The following is a 17840-nucleotide window of genomic DNA, read 5'->3' as shown; positions in this document are numbered from 1 at the left end:
AACACAGGTAATGTAGGATTTGCCAGTAAATTCCCTTGGCAGGATGGTTCAGAGAATACGGATACTTTTTATTATTATTATTATTATTATTGATGCTCAAACTGCCTTTTAAATTTTTGGAAAGACCTTCTTAATGCTTGGAAGGATAATTTAAATGCCACTGACTGTTGCAACATCATTTCCTCATCACTGTAAGTGTTGTGGCTTAGTTTGGGTTTGTCTCTCTCGTCCTCTCCCAATATGACTGTATTTCTCCTCTTATGCCCATAAATAAAAAAAGATTTAAAAAACCAACATCTTTATCTTGTGTATTCAGAAACTAAAATGATTTTTTAACCTCTTCTGCTATTTTCTGCAGTTTATTTCTCCTGTTTCATTCCTTGTGCATTTTGCCTCACTGATGGCATGTTCTGGTTTCTATTTAAGACCTATTTTCTATTTAAGATGTGGTAATCAGGACATGGCCAAATCCAGACTCAGTGCAACAGGCTGAGACTGTATCGTCTTTGACCTTCAGTTGGTCAAAATTTGTTGCAAATTGACAGATATTTCCTGTTTACTCCAGGTTCCAGTTTCCTATACTCTATTGTACCTTGAGTACCTCAGGTAGTGTGTCCAGTTTTGGGCACCACAATAAAGAAGGGCATAAAACTACTAGAGAGTGGCCAAAGGAGGGCAAGAAATATGGTGAATGTTCTAGAGGGCAAGACGTAAGAAGAGTGTCTGAGGTCACTTGGTTTGTTCAGCCCAGGGCAGAGGAGGGTGAGGGGAGGCCTCATGGTGGCCTGCAGCTTCCTCATGAGGGGAGTGGAGGGGCAGGCACTGAGCTCTGCTCCCTGGGGACAGCAACAGGACCTGAGGGAACGGCATGGAGCTGTGTCGTGTGAGGCTCAGGTTGGATATCAGGAAAAAGTTCTTCACTGAGAGGGTGGCTGGAAACTGGTACAGGCTCTCCAGTGAAAGTGGCAATGGCACCGAGCCTGTCAGAGTTCAAGAAATGTTTGGACAACTCCCCCAGAAGTTGGGCCCGATGATTCTTGTGGGATTCCTCTTTCCAACTCAGGATATTTTGTGATTCTATGATTGTTAAGATCATCTGTGGTTAAAGATTTGTCTGAAGCATTTGAGTCCTTGGTAAGTGGTGTTCCTAGATCAGAACAAGTACCTCCCTACAGGGCTAACGGAGAAACCGTTAGGCAAAAGCCAGAGTTTGAGTACTATCACTGACAACAGTGGTAGTTTTTCTTGACTGAAAGTTTCTGTCTGACTCCTTCAATGACTTTTTTTTTCTTTCTTTTTTTTTTTTTTTTCTGATTTCCACTGAAATTAATGCTGTCTACTTCAATTCCTGCCAGTATGTGGTTTGTATGATGATTTGGGTTTTGTCAGGGATTCCTGCTGAAGCTACTGATATCGGTAGTAGACACATTACAATATTAAATATTTTATAACATATCAGCTGTACATATCTTACTTTTAAGTTCATAAACTTACTTTTAGGAAGACCATTCATGTTGTTATCTTCGTGTGGATTACAGATTATGACTATCTTTAGCCTAGGGAATGTAGGAGCCTATTTGAGTTCCTGATCTGGATTGGCAGCTGAAGCTGTGAAGCTGAACACAATGGGGTGTTGCTCAGAGATGTAACAGCGTCTTCCCATAGCCTTGTCTGCATGACAAGAAAGCCTAGGAATATGTCACAGGCAGGAGCTGTAGCACACTGGACAGGTGGGCAATCAGGCTGTGTGAAAAGTCCAAGCCAGTATATTGATACAGCTTTGCATGGAAGCTGCCATTTTTAACCATCTAAGATTTCACATAGTTAAAATAACGAGCTGAGGCTTATAAATTATGTAGCATAAAAAATGAGCATTAAGAAGGTGGATAAAAAGAACTGCAAATAGATTAATTTTAGACATCCATTTGAAAGAAATCTGCTTTATATTTATTTTTATTTGTAATGCTTTGAGGAGCCAGTGCTGCATCAAAGAATCTCAACGAGCTATGCATGACTATTTCAAGAGGAAGCTATTTTTTACAGGTTACATTAATGCTCACAGACACAGTCTAGTGCCTTCAATGTATATAAAACAGCTGAGAAACATGATTTGATGTAAGCAATCAGTTTGATAATGAGGTTTCAATTTTATCTGTACCATGACCATATAAGACTCATGTTTTCTCTCAGTCATGCTAGAAAACCTATTTCTTAACCCTTTCGCAATTAGTAAAATCTTGTCTCCAACATTAATGGAGAAGATCATACCAGACAACATTCTTAGAAATACTCAGGAGTCATCAATGGAACTTCTCATTATAGGAAAGAGTTTTTTAGGTGGATTTCATGCGTTGACCTGTCCTGCTAAGAAGCTAGTATATTTGCTCATTTTGACTTTTGCACTTCTGGGGAATGTGGGAAACCAGAATTTGCACGTTCTACTCTTTAAAGGACAGCTTTTTGATCTTTTGCTTGGTTTTTCCCTCAGGAAGTTCTGACTAAAGAGCAACCATATAAGATTTTCTGAGAAATATGGAAAATAACTGAAAATCTAATTCAGAATATCTGCCTGGTTTTACTGTTCTGAGGTTATAATATTTAATGTAGCTTAGAGTTACTTCTCCTTACCTATATCTATTTGCTATCTCAGTTCTCTCTTAGACTGATAATTGCTTCAAAAAGAGTGTTTACTCATATGTAAAGACCTCTATTTAAAAATTGAGTCTACTGCTTGAGCTCTCTGACGTTTTGCTACTACTGGGATAGCACTAAAGGTGAGAGTTCCAAACATTGAAACAGTGTAATGTGGATGTAAAGGCAGACACTAGTAGGAATTTGGCTTAGTCAGTCTGCATTCACATGCAAGTCAGAAAATAATTACTACAGTTCAGTTTTTTAAGGCTGTGGAAGTTAGGTGAAAGTAGCCCAAATTGCTCCCACCTCTGTCTGAATTGGAAAATAGCCCAAATTCATACCACCTGAATCTGAACTGGCATCTGTAGCAATGTTGCAGGCTTTAATTTTTGGTAAGGGCCTGATATTTGAAGTATTCTGTACATATTTGATCTATTCTGCTTTCAGAGTATCCTTAGGAAGCTGTGCCATCAATGTGCTATGGAGACAGCAAGCGAGTGAAGGGGAAACGTGCTGTTAGCACTGGCCTGTCACATGCTGCCTGGGTGGGTTTTGTGCTTGATCATCTGGGTCTGAATGCAAACATGTGGTACTTGACACTGTGCCAAAAGTGCACTCAAACCCTATTGTTTAAAAGTGTGCCAATTTAGATATAGTTTTGTTTCCCCTCTATTTCTATTTCAGTTGATAGCACTGCCTACTTAAGCTACCGTTCAGTGTCCCATAGCTGGTGTTTGGAAACCATGAGTTTATGGAACATGATTCCTCATGACTTTCTATGTATTTACAACTTACTGATTGCTACAATCAGGTGAACACACTGCTGTTTCATGTTTAAAATAATACATCTCTGTTTTTCCCAAGCATTGCTTTCAGGTTCTCACTAACTAGTCTATTTGAATGATTTTATTTTTACTTTTTCCACTTCCAAGATGCATTTGAGCTCTTTTAAACTAGAAAACATTGCTTCTTGTACTGGAAAAGATACACATAGGCATTTAGTTGTGTCTTAGCAGATGAGAGGAAGGTACATTTCTGTCCCAAGGATTTTTAAATAATACTTATTTTCGGAAATTTTAGTTTCTTCACTATGGGTCAAATGGCTCAATGACACAGCATTAATTTTGGAAGACTCCTAGCAACTGCTGTAGAAATTTTAAAGCTTTAATCTGTTATCACTTTGGATAGTAACTACTGAAGTTGTTCAAATAGTTATAGTAGTAGATGATGCGTTTGAAAATGCAACTATAAATTTAATTGAAAGGGATTTGGGTTTGTCTTTAGGCTCACTAGAGGAAACAGGCAGTACACGCGGACTTGTCCTATGGGGTAGGCAAAGATGTGAAAACAGTAAATTTAGTAGGATTTTCTCGTGAGGGGGCTTCTGAGCAAATTTATTTTAGCACCTGCAGAAAAAATGTGTTTTATTTCCCTGGGGACAAACCTACTGTGTAAAAAGCTGCACTTCTGCTTTTCAGTTTTACCGTCATCTGTTCCACATGCACACAGAAATAAAAAACTTGCTCCTTCAGACAGACTAATTATTTAATGGTAAACTAAAAGTGTTGGAGGCCAGATTGCCTTGGAGGCAGTGACCTGTGCTGGAGCCATTTGACAGCTATGGAGGAGAAAAGTGCCTCCGAAGAGTAGTGCTGCTGCTTGGTCTGCAAATCTTACCCTTTCCAACCTTAACGAGTGACTGCAATCCAGATATTCATAACTGGCTAGCTTTCACCTAGTTTTGAGTGTCACCAGGGAAGTGAAGCTGCAGTGGCATGGGCTTATTTGAAACCTGGCAAGTCCTTCCTTCAAGAGCATCAGTCAGAACTCAGACATGCAGTGGTCTAAATACACTTGCATCTCTGCTGACAAAAATCACTCCATATACTCACACAGACAAGAAGTTGCATAAAACTTCAAAATGAAAGGAATATCTGAAAATGAGGTTATTTCTATATGGCAATGATAATGTTCACACCTCTCATGATGCCTTCAGCACCTGGAAGATGCTGAAAAAACGGAGGTTTTTAAACCACTTTTCTCCTGCACTGGCCTGTAATACATACAGCCAAGTAAAATGGTTGAAGCATCTCTTCTCTGGAACAAGTTGGTAGTCTGCACTGCTTTACTGACCATAATAATCCCTGTCTGAGCATTATCTCATTCTTGCTTAGAAACAGTTGTTTTTTGCCTGTTTGTTTGTTTGTTTGCTTTGGTCTTTTCTATGTTCGTGCATTTCCATCACCTTAAGGCTGCTCCCTTCTGTTTCTTGGATAACTGGGAATTATCCCCTACTAGAACACTGTGCTCTGGGAGCAATGATGTCACTGAACAGAAATAGCTCCAAAAATTCTTCTGACACAGAAGTATAGTGGAATTGAAATGTTGCCTTCAAAAAAAGACACTGAAGTTATCAAGAGGATGGAGGACTTTCTAAAGAAAGAAAATATCTTATTAATTAAAAAGTAGCAAACTACTATGTGAAATAACAATATACTAATATTTTATCAATGACAGTGTTATGTGGCTTTGACATGAGATGAAGGGTCTAATAGAATACTGTTTTCTGTGGAGAAAAATTGCTCAGACTTATAACTCTAGCCATGAAATTTGTCTGTTAATCTGACTGCAAATTTTGTGAATTGTTGTAAGTAATATGTTCACATGGTAACTTTTATTGCATTAAGACCACAAAACAGTAGCAGAGGAGTAGGAGTGGCATACTATAGTAGAGTGAGTTCTTATTCTTTATGTATCTTATTTTGAAGAATTAGTTGTACACCATTTAAAAGAATTATTTCAGAAGTTTGAGGTCATAAGAGCGTGCATTGTTGTACTCTCAGAGTACACTGAGAGAAAAAAAAAACAAACTACATTTAGTAGCAAACACTGGGTTTCAGAATAACTGTTTCTAGTGTTTTTGGTCATCCCTTCAGATTCAAAATCTGAGGAGAGAATGTGGGGAGAAGTGAAAGAGGAAAGAATTTGATAGAAGTCTACGTTTAAAGAGACGTATTTAAATTTGACTATTCATTGTATTGCAGATAGTCATGTTAATAAACATTTATCTCTTTTCATTATTTGTTGTTTTAATAAAGAACAAGAAGGTTACTACACTGAGGAAATTAAAATATAAAAATATTTGGGGATTAAAGAAAATTTCTGACTGGGTAGTTTAGAAATAATATATGTAAGTGATAGTTTAGTGAGGTTCTTCTTTGCTGAACATTAGTGAATTTTAACAACATCTGCAGCATGGACTTGGGTACCTAAATGTTCTGTGTGTTGTAGAGCTCAGCCTGGAATATAAGAATGATATGCATTTGAAGTTGTCCTGTTCACTATTGCTACAGTAATTTTGAGCTAGGAATATGTTTATGAACAGACTGATGAATAAAAGTTAGATTCCTAAGTACTATTTGTAATTTGAAACTCTTGACAAGGAATATATTATTTTTATGGCTTATACTATAACATTTTCATGTCAGTTAGCAAATAGAAAGGCAATAGTGTTATAATAGAATGTTCCAGGGGGAAATAATTTTTAAAGTAATTCTTCCTTAAGGATTGTGATTTATTTCAAGCTTAAGCCATACTTGAGGTCTGCTAACTCTTACTGTCCTGTTCACTGGAGAATTTCCCCTTTTATGGAAAAGACTTTTTTTCCATAAAAGTATCATGAGCTTCTAAAGAAATTATAGTGTTTTTGTTTGTTTGTTGTTTATTATTATTATTATTCCTGATGGAACTGATACCACCAAGACTTATTAAAGATCAAAGTGTATATTTATTTGTTTCAGCATTTTCCATTGGGGTGTTTTAACAGCTTAATATAGTGACGTACTGGTTATACACGTGTATGCAGAGGCAACCACTCACACCCATTTGCCTCATTCTTCTTCCTTAGGCCACTGGTGCTGTCTAATGCCACAAATGTCATATGAGTTAGACCTTTGATCTGATCCAGGTTTGATCTACTTTAAATTGAAGTAAGCCAATATACAAGAATACTAGCGTAGAAAGGGATGTCATAATAGAAAAGCAACATTTTGAGAGTGTTATAGGAGAAATGCTAAGCCTGCCCAGGTAGCTGCTGGAACTATGCCATGGTTGAAATGAACAACACTTCAAGTCTGTACAGAAAGTGGGGTTTTCCCAGACTGTGGTGTTCCATCCAACAGGTATAGCAATAGATACAGGTTTGTCTTTGATACATATATTTCTTTCAGAGTGTATTTCAGCCTATTTATTTATAAGCTATGCATAGAAAAAAAATAAATAAGAGAGATCCTTGGTGGGTAAACATTTAGATATGAATCATTTCTTAGACGTTATTTGTATTTGTAATCTAAAAGGAATATAGCTGATAATTCATGCTGACATTTCAACAACCCTGTTACTTCCGTGATCTTGAACAATATTACCTATTCATTACAGCAACAACATGGATGTGCCTTGTATTTCCTTGTATTTCTTCAGAGAAGAATTGCCTGAAGCCAAAGGAATGAGATAAGGAAGATATATACTGATAAATTTAATTAATTATATCACTTAGATCAGGCGTTTATGAGAGGATCTGATGACTTTTATGAAATGTATGGTAAGGCAAATTAACTGAAATAGTTTTCAGGTTATTGTGAAAATTCTGTGAGCTTTCTAAAATAATAAAAAGCTGTGAAACTGGACAGTAAGGAACTAAATAGGAGAAATGACAGAGCTGTGGTAGCAGGTGGCTGGGGAAACTGAAGTGGCAGAAGAAACCGAGACCTAATGCTCTGTCAAGGATGTCATGGGAGGTTGCCTAAAATGTGTAATAGAATCAGGAAAGGAGAATGGAAACTAGGAAAAATAATACAAGAACTGTAAAATATCTAAAAGGTTTGTATTTTTTCTCTCCAGAACACTGGACTATTAGGAACATAAGGAGCTTGTCAGACATTGAAAAATCAGGCATAGCTTGTTTTAAGAACAAAATAAAATATTTTTTAAGACAGATTCAATATTTACCGTTTCATTACCATTTTAACAGTAGTCTTAGCCCAGACCGAGACAGCTTTGGCCAGGAGATTGTGCTGCCTCCCAGCTTAGGAGAATGTCCCTTCCCTCTGTCCTCCTGAAGGTAAATAAAATGACCTGAGAGAGCTGATCTGAATAGTCCTAAATTGTAACACGCTGCAGGGAAGGTTGTACTACTGTATAGAGACTGGCTGTAGTCTGGCCTTAACAGACTTCACCTCTTCAAGAAATCACAGCATATCTGAATTTTACTTCTAAGAATTGTAAACAAGCATCTAGAGCATAACATCAAGGTGTGTTTACACTGTGTGGTGGAGTACGGTGCCAGGGCTGGTAACAACTGAGCAATCTCTGAAACAAGACACAGACAAGGCACTTCAGGTCACATGCAGTGTCCAGCAATGCTGCTTTCCTGCTTTGGCAGCCAAGCAGCTTCTCTGCTTTATGCTGGCTCCTTTGCTGGCCTATGCAAGTGTACAGATACTCTGAAAAACAGAAAGTTAGAGAAAACCAGCTTGGAGGTGGTCTGGGAATCTGAATCTGACTTTTCTTTCTAAAATCTGCACTTTAAATATGTGCAGTATGGTGCTGTCTGTATTTAGGTGGTTACAGGTGATCTACCCACAGAGGCTCTCTGATGCTATGAATCAAGAGCTGAAGGGGTGTTAACACCATCCACCATGTAGATATGCATGAGGACCATCATGCCAGTGTCCATGCTGTTTCTATGGTAAGTTTTTATTCCCCACCTTGATGTTGCTGTTGGAAATGGAGTTTAAGAGGAAGGTGCTAGTAAAGAGGTATATATTTACATGATTTCTAAGTTTGTTTGGGGCAAATAGAAATATATGTATTTTTTGGGCAAATTGAATTATTCTATGGGTTGCCACCTGTAGCTGTTCAGGCGGTTGGGTTTCAGGTCTTGAATTTATGTTGCATAAAGGGCTGCTGTGGCACTCCTACCAATTGCACTTCAGCTTCTGCCAGGCCAGCTGTGCAGAACTGACCTTCCTGAAGCTGTTTCAAGTGACTGGTTACAGGCACCAACTGTCTGACTTGCAGCTGCAACAGGCCCTCCTGTCCCTAACTTCTCCTTGCAGCTCATCTTGCAACTTCTCTACTCTGCTTATCTAGCTGACTCCATTTTACCACATTGCAGTTTTCATGGCTTAGCATCGTATCTCAGCTTTCAACCTGACCTCTTTTCATTTCTGAATTCATAAAATGCTGAATGAAGGGGTTTAGTATGTTCCTTCGTTATCTTAGACATAGTGCATGTCCTGCCATCGAGCACAAACATAAAAACTGGTGAATTAAGCTCTGCATGTTTATACAAAAGCAGAAAAAGGTTATATTTTCACTTGTTTTCACAGAGGCTAGTCTAAAGCAAGAAGAATGAAATGTCTCTCCTGCAGCGAGCATATGTGTTGATAACACACGGTTTATTAAATGTTGTATTTCTTTCAAAAAATGAGAGGACTCTGTTTAGAGACTTGGAGCAAAATGAGCCGGGACATCTGTTCTGTTTTCTGCGCAGTATTTGAGCTGGGGCACATGTGGAATTCTGTTAAAATGAGATTATAAATTAATAGTTCTTCACACCTCATTGCTTGAATGAGCCAGAAGTTATTTTCTTCTGAAATTTGAGTCCCAGGTGCAGCACTTTCTGACTACCAAATATGATTTTCTAAAAGGGAAGAAAGACCAGTGAATCGAAACTACAACAACCTGTTCTCTGTGGTCTGAGTACAGCCTTGTAATAGATAAAAGCAAAGCAAATCAACTGAGGGGGGAAGAAAAAGATCCTGTCCAGACACATGACAATATTGAAGAACCGGTTTGTGAGTCAGGCACCAGCTTCTGTTCCTGGTTCTGCTTCTGGCTCTGTATACAAACATAAGAAGCTTGTTTGGGTCTCTGTCATGAAAAGGTGACCTCTCACTTTTTTCTTGTTTTCTGATACCCACCTCAAGTTGCTCTGTGACCGATACCTTATTGCTATATAGGCTGGTCGAGAGTACTAATGAAGATAAACGTTTCTACTTTCACTACAGTTTAGTGAGGTTGAGCTGACTGTCACAGAGCTGGGCTCCCCTACAGCTGGACCAACTTATGCTTTTTTCTTCAGAGGTTGACCCACTCTTACTCTTCAAAGAGGATTAATAGACATCTAGTTTTATTGAGCAATAATCTGTCACATCTTTATCAAAAAGTCTGTGATATAGCTTGCTTAACATCCCTAAAAATGAGCATAGTGTTTCCAATATTAAAGAAATACTTCTATAATGTTATTGTAATCCCTTCAGAAACATCATTCCATAGACAACTGGACAACATGGTAAGGCACCATGAAGGGAGATTGGCCAAAGTTTACTAATTAAAATTTTCTAATTTAGAAGTTGTGCTGAGCAGGCTCTAGAAAAGAAAGTAATGGAAAACCATGGTAAAGGAAATGGAAAATATGGTAAAACTTTTCTGGAAGATTGGATTGGGTTTCCCTGGTGCTAAGAAAAATGCCCAGTTACAGGTTCACAGGACTGGAATTTGTCTGTCTGTGTTCTCCTGATTAGGTACTTGACATGAACTGGGCAGCTGAGATTGGGAAGGTGCTGTGGTTAGACTGGTCTCAGGTTCAAATCCATGCTGCCTATGATGGTGCCACAAAGCTTTCAATGTTATGATATTAATATTCCCATTCTTTCACTGTTAAGTTTTGGCAAAACACTTCAAAAATTATTTCAGAATAACGGTTTTGTCTGGCTTTGGATACAAGACAGCATGGTGAACAGTCTAATTACAAGAGCACAAGTGACCTTTCTAGAAGACCTTGGTAAACAACCTGCTGTGAGGGGGTCTTCCTTCTCAGAGAACTGGTGTCATGCAAGTCTTGGTTGCTCATGGCAGGATGGAAGAGAACCTGCTGTAATGCAAGTGTCTGTTGCCCCCTTTCTGCTGCAGGAGGAGTGTAATACTCTCTGCTTCTGTAAATATTTGATGCCTGAGTAGACTTTTGTCAAACATGCAGTATTTAGTCTTTTTCTAAATAATAGATAAAAATATGGTTTAATGTCAAATTCATATATGTATGTCCACATACTATATATTTTATATGTAAATGTTTTTTTTTTTTTTTTTTTGAGTGTATATGTTTTCTGTGACACTAGAGTGGTTAGGTACTGGAAACCTTTTTTGGTCTCTTTTAGATACCTTTTTTTTTTTTTTTTTTTTTTTTTTTTCAGTCGGGGAATAACTGGAGATCTTTAATGTGGCATTTAAACTACACCAAGAACTATGGAAAACAAGGAACTAGATCTACCTATTCAGACATAAAACATTTGACCTGAGTTAGCACTAGTTAGCACTAGTATTTAAAGGCAAAAGAGTAATTAAAAATCCATGATGGTATATCCCAAGGAGAGGGTCAAACCTTTTATGACTACTAAGTATTAGGGTAGAAGTCATCTACCACCAATGTTTTTTCATCTGGAAGCTTTCTCTGGGGTGGGGAAAATCCAAATGTAGAAGGCCACGAGATTTTTGTACCGCTGTATCTCACTTAAAGAGACAGCAAAAGCTCTCTGTATTAGGGAAAGCCCAGTTCTGACAGAAGTCTCATGGATTTTATTAGTATTAGTCTTCTAATATTAAATTCTTTGGTTAGGCAAAGTAATCCATAGAAATAAAAACATAGGAGCAAGAAACTGAAATATTTCAAAGTGAAACTGAAAGTGTGATGTTGCACACCCTACTTTTATTAACTAGGACTACATTTAATTATAATATCAGTAACCCCCACTTCCCTCAAAAAAGGGGATTAGAAAATTATTGATGTCATTCTAATTTCACATTGCACCCTGTTAGAAGCCCATTATTTTATTTCTTGACTTTCCTTTTGTTTTACTCTTAAGCTTAACTATTGCCTTAAAGTTTGTGCCTCCAATTTTCTTGTGTTTTTAAAGAGAAGTAAAATTGTAACAGATGAAAATACATTTTACATGCAAGCATTTGAAACAGTGATTCTAGCTAGAAGCATGGACAACAGGTTAAAAATGCTCTCAAGTGTCTGACTAGACAGTGGAACAAAGATGTGTAAATCTCTGTCATGAGCAGATCCAAATTAGTGCTGCCAGCAGAGGCCTCTTTGCCCTTTGGACTGTTGTCACCTTTCATGGCCTGCCAGCCTGTCTGTCTGGCAGCCGCAGCGATGGTAATATTGGGTACTGCTTGAGCTGTTATCTCCACAGTATCCTGATGTCCTCAGTGCATGCACCTCTCATGGCCCTGTGGCATCACTGCTTGTGAATGGGGCCTTGGAAAGCAATTTGTGGCTTTCACCTGCCATGCAGTTTTACAGTTTTTCCTACTATTTTAAGTAAGAACATCACAACTCTTGATGCTTTCCCCTTATAGTACCCCTGTGAGATAGGGAAATACTATTATTTCTGTTCTGCAGGTGGGAAAGGAAACAGGGAATGCTAAAATAATTTTCTTGGTTTTACTTAGGAAATCTGTAGCAAAGCAAGGTCTCAAACCACATCTATCAGATCCAGGTTTAGTTATTATTAGACACCCTTACTGCTAAAGATTTTGCCTTGTGAACTCTCTCTTGAGCCAGCTACAAATGGGGTAGGAGGGGAGCCAGGCTTTTGTAGCTGGTGCATTGGCCTGGAGCAAGGGTGAGTAACTTGTTCATGGAATTTAAAGGCTGATAGCTGTAAAAAGAGTCTGAAAAGTGATTTTTCCACACTACGTTGTTTGTCTTCCTTAATGAATAAATAAAAGAAGGCAGGTGTAGGAGGGAAGATGAAAATGAAGTGAAAGAGCAATGTTTCTTGTCCTTGCAGTTTGAATTATGCAAGTGCATACATTTCAGGAGGAACATCTCAGAATTACAAGGTACTTTCTTGATATGTAACGTCTCTTACAATTCAGAGTTTATTCATATGTGTCAAAAAACGAGATTTCCTTGTCTTGGAAGGCAAGGATGAAATATTTCAGTGTGGAGTTATCACATTAAAAAATTATGAACAAATGAAAAATAGATGTTAGAAAGTAATCTAGAAATCAGTCAACTATATGACATTTACTTGATTCTCGAACAGCAATTTTTTTTTCTGCATATACTATAAATTCCTGGTAAAATAAACAAGTAATATTTTTTGACAGCATTGATAATTGGCAGATGTTTATTTCAAGAAAAGGAATTCAAATGTTGCCCACATAATAATTAAACGAAGCTTATAATTATGTGTTCCTTATTCACAGTTCACCCAAGACCTTCCAGAACTGTATATCAATATATACAAATGATAAACTCAAGTCTTGACAACATCAAGACATCATCTTGACATGTTTGATTTGCTGGTGAAGATTTCTCATTTGCCTCACAAACCGACACATGTTTTAGGGAGAGCTGATTTTGTGATGAAAGATTTCATCCTGGCTTTGCAAAACTGTTCAAAACAGTTTTCAACTGAGCAAAATTCATTTTGAGCTTAGTTTAAGATGTATTTCTAATCACATCAGCTGTAAAAGATGCTTTTTAATTTCATGGGCCCTGGGAAAGTGAAACTTGAGTAAGCTGAGAGTGTTGTGAAACAACTTGTGCATAAACATCTCATACAGTAAGTCTTGGACTATCTATAATGAGGTCACTGAGCTATAATTATGTTGTTTCTTCAAGATGTGTTCAAATTACGGATGTATATCACTGATATACACTGTATATCTTTTTTTTTTTTTTTTTTTCCCTCCGCTTTCTTTTCCCCCTGGAAAATAAGTATAATACTGACTAGAGGGAAAAGAGACTTTCATTGAATTAGTGGAGGTATTCAGTGCAGGAGTCAGAGAATTATATCTGTGTGTGGATGCACATTGCTCCTGGTACAGTTGTGGGCTCTCCCAGCAGAATGTAGAACAACTGCATGTCTTAATTTGCAAAGTATTTATAGCCTTCTAGATTCAAAATCTTTCTCATGAAGAACATAAAGTTCTTAAGAACATCAAGAACATCTTAAGAAGAGAACATCAAGTGTTGCACTAGTGAGAGCTAGGATGGGGAAGGGGGGGCACTCCAGAAGAACCAGCTTCTGCCTAATGAAGCCCCAGGAAAAAAGTTTTATACCAGGCAAAGACCTGAAGCTCTGGTTATGCGAGGAGGAAAAAGGATTTTGGTCTTGACTTGTCTGGCAATTGCTGTTTTCTTGTTTATCTGTCCTTAGTGTTCTGGTCTGCTGTGGAGTACCTGCAGTATGTACAGATTTGAACAGACTTGTTGATCTGGCTCAGGTAGATCAATGCAGATCTTCTCCAGCTAAAACATGCAAACTGTTTGCATGCTAGAAACTGGCAATTTTTGCGATAGCAGTTAGTAAGATGTAATAGCAGCAGATCTTATAGTGAAATGGTGCTAGGGACCCGACATGCACTCTATGACAGGAGTTTATTACTTTGGACTGGACCTGCTCTGGTCTTTTGTTGATTTGACAGCAGAATTGTTATTACAAAACACCCTTGTTATTCCCATTGACATTTTCAGAAGTCAAAGCCTGAAAGCCCACATCAGTACAAGCTCAGCTCTTGGTCTCGGTTCAGTAGATTTCTGTGGGCCCCAATATTGTAGAAGTCATGTATATCACAGAAACAGAGGTCACATCCTTGGTTGACTTTATATGCATGTTCTCTACCTTTCCTATCAAAATGACATCCTGTTAGACTCAATTACCTCATCAGAAACTCCTCTCGCATTTTCCTTATCCCTCTAGTTAATTAGTAAAACACACCCAGAAGAATATTAACTTATACTCTCATCAAATTCTTATCAATAGGAATATGATTTTAATGGGTAAAAAGCCTCCAAGTTCCTCTAGATTCTTACCAATAGAGTGGGATTTGGAAAACAATTCTTGTTTTGTAAATAGATTTCATGTTTTCTCAGCAAAGAAAAAGTTGCTATGGGGAATAATAACAGCCATTAAGTGAAATAGAGCAACTCACTCCCTGTTAAACCAAATGCTTCCCAGTTTGTTTGGCTCATATAGGAAACTCCCTAATATTATTTCCTGTGCAGCAATACAAAAGAAATAATATACTTGAACATTAAGGCTATCCTAAATGGATTCGGTTTTTCACAAACTATACGAATGAAGTTCATATCTGTTATACCTGTATTTGCTTACTTAGTATTTTATTAAAATGATAAGTATTAACAAGAAACTTTGTCTATAAATATGGCAGTAAATTTATAGACAAAAATGCATCACCCATGTATATAAAGATCTTTCACTCAATTCCCAAAGCTGTTAGTAGCAGTAGCTTTTGATTATTGACATCTGCATCCGGTACTATTGGGTAAATCAGACTTTTAAATCTTATTATTGGAATTCAGAACCAGATAATATTTAAGAAGGTATTCTGAATGGACAATAGAGTCTTCAGTGTTTTAGGGTTAGACTCTGTGGTTTTTTTTTAACTCCTTGGAGCATTAAGGTATTTGGGTAAGCAGTTATTGTTCTGGCACTAGTCAGTAATACTGTATACAGCACTGTATGATGCCCTTCCTGTGATATCCCAGTCATTTCACTGGCCTGATTTTTACCTCTCAAAAGTTTCAATCTTCAGAATTTTCAATATAACATCTACATCCAGACTTCCAAGTTCTCTGTCAGTTAAATTGGTATCTCGGCAGTAGATGAGCCAATTCTAAAAATTTCACTCCATGCTCTGTACAATAGAAGAGCTTACGTATTCCAGAAATAGTTGAACTTGTACTTCCTAACATTGTCTCTGTTTGTTTTGGGAGGACTATCACCCTGCAGCTGCTGTAGAAAAGACTTTCTTGTCAGCTGATTCGGACAACAGTTCTTGTAAACCATCCAGCATATTTATCCTGAGCAAGTTCCAGCCCAATCAATTAAAGTCCTTTACATGAACAAGTTTCAAATCACAGTTTTCCTTAATTATTAGCAGAGAAATTGTCAGAGTACAATGGAGCATTAGCTATTTCATGGGGAAACAGATGAGAAACTTACGGCTGATGCATTATTTTGAATCGGCTCAGCTCATAATCCGATAAATTCTGAAAAGAGAAAAAACACATTTTGCATTTTAAATAAAGTTATATTTAATTGAGACCACTCCATGAGGTGAATTACAGGACACTTTTAAAAGTGAACTGAGCAAAGACCTAAAAATAGTTTTCAGTTTTGTAGTTACATGGTTGTCTTATCTTGGTTAATGCTTAACTTTTTATTACTCACTCCTTGTAACGTTTCTGGAAAACAGGTAGCACACACTGTATTGTTAAACTGGAATTTAACTGGGCATGTGGCAGATTAACTTATGCTGGTTAATGAATCATTCAAAAAGCGATAAGCAAGCCGCTTTATATAGTCTCTTTCCATCTCCACCATAGAGTTTTTTTGGGGGCTGTTACTGAAATCAGCAGATTAGCACAGCAGTGCTGCTGGAAGATTACTTTAACAATGGTTGGGAGACTATGAAGTCACCCACCTTTTGGTCTGCTCTTGTGCTAGGCTTCTGCATGACTCTTCAACCCATGAAAAACTGGGGATGAAAAATAGAAGCATTTTTTGTGTGTCACATACAGTGCTGTGTAGAGACCCAACCTAGTGCTGAGTTAGTTTACTCAGATACAGGAAACAGTTTGGCCAAATTGCTTCAGTACTTTGTGTAGCTCCAAATGTTTCTCACCTCCACATGTAAGTCTAGGCATGGTGCTACTAAGGCAGCAGAAGTACTTCTGATGTTCACGTCAGTGCACAACTTGCAGCTGAGCTTCTTATGTTGGACTTTTAAGCTAGTCTAGCCAGACCAAGAGTGTAATTGCATAGTTTCAGTCCAGAAACGTTGTACTAATGCTAAGATATTGTCTTTCTCAACATAGATTTCAACTGTAAACATGTCCTTTTAATAGATGGAATTATAACCCTCCTCCTATACTTTGTGTCAGGAAGAGGAAATCAGTTTTTGTTGATGTTGTTTCCGGAGACTCCCTAGGTGCAGCTACAGAGGATGTGAATCCCTGAAAATGATGCTTTCCAGTGACTTCAGTGATACCGAGTTCATTGTACTTTGATTGATGTTAGCCCAGCTCTATCTCTTTTTTCTGAATAATCTCCAGCCATCAGTTCCATTCCAAACTCTTTTGACTTTTCCCTCACCATCACATCAACATGATAGATGAGTTTGTATTGAGCATGCAAAGCAAGACACTGACAACTGTATGAGACAAGGAGGTCAAGAGGAGAACATGTAGGTTCTAACAAAAACATGTTTTCTCAGTCTGTATTTAAATTCAAGAAAATCTCTGCATTTTGAGTTCTTTGTTATATTTGTTGTGAAAATACACCATTTCAGACACTAGAGAACCCCCTCTGTTGAATACTTAGGCTGTAATTATACCATAACAAAAAGCAGCTGCATATCTACATGTAGTGTGTATGGTAATTAGCAGATGATCTAGCTGATCTAGAAATCAACGCATTCCTGAGGAAATTTAAAGCTATCTTGAGCTGACTGATTGACATACAGACCAACCCGGCCACATTTAGGTGTCATCAGCTGATAATGAGCCACCAAATTGCCTCTGCAAATCAATGACTAGCAATATTAAGTCAATTTCTGCCCATATTATTTCATCTTCTAAATAAGAGGAGGAAAGTATGTTTTTGGTATTGTAAGGATTAATTCACTTCCTTTTCTTTGCAAAATAGAATGTTTAAGCCTTTACTTATGTGTATTAAGGTGTAATTGCTTGGTGATACTTGTGTGTATTAAGATGTAATTGCTTGGTGATCATAACAAGAAAGCTTGTTCAATTCTTTTTGGCCTTCAAAGGTGGCGTTCAATGGAATCTGCTTCTTAAGCAGCATTCTGCTGTAGGTAGTGCTTCCTGTGTGGGTATGAGCTCTGTGAACAGGCAGATCAAGAACTTTTCTTTTTAACTGATAATTGAGTTTAGTGGGTGATGAAACTTCGGACCCAAACTTTCCTCTGCTGGTGAATGTTTTATACAGAGAGTTTTAGTTCAGTTCCATTTTTTTTCTTAGTGACAGTTTTCAATAAGGGTATTAAACTATGAACTTCCTTCCAGTTTGAGGAAACTAGTATCTATGAGTCTAGCTGAAAGCTGTCCTCTTATTTAGTAAGTTCAATATTTATTTATAACA

At 37.6% G+C, this 17840-nt stretch overlaps 1 protein-coding gene across 1 annotated transcript in view; it reads right to left on the bottom strand.

The window, feature by feature from the left end:
• The window catches only part of BLNK (B cell linker), a 96389-nt gene that overhangs the window by 51317 nt on the left and 27232 nt on the right, over positions 1-17840 (bottom strand). The window contains 1 exon segment of the mRNA XM_035540882.2: positions 15681-15727. Coding sequence (XP_035396775.1) covers positions 15681-15727 — 47 coding nt within the window.

The sequence above is a fragment of the Cygnus atratus genome, chromosome 7 (assembly GCF_013377495.2).
Source record: "Cygnus atratus isolate AKBS03 ecotype Queensland, Australia chromosome 7, CAtr_DNAZoo_HiC_assembly, whole genome shotgun sequence".
Lineage (NCBI taxonomy): Eukaryota > Metazoa > Chordata > Aves > Anseriformes > Anatidae > Cygnus > Cygnus atratus.
This window is presented reverse-complemented; position numbering and strand designations above follow the sequence as displayed.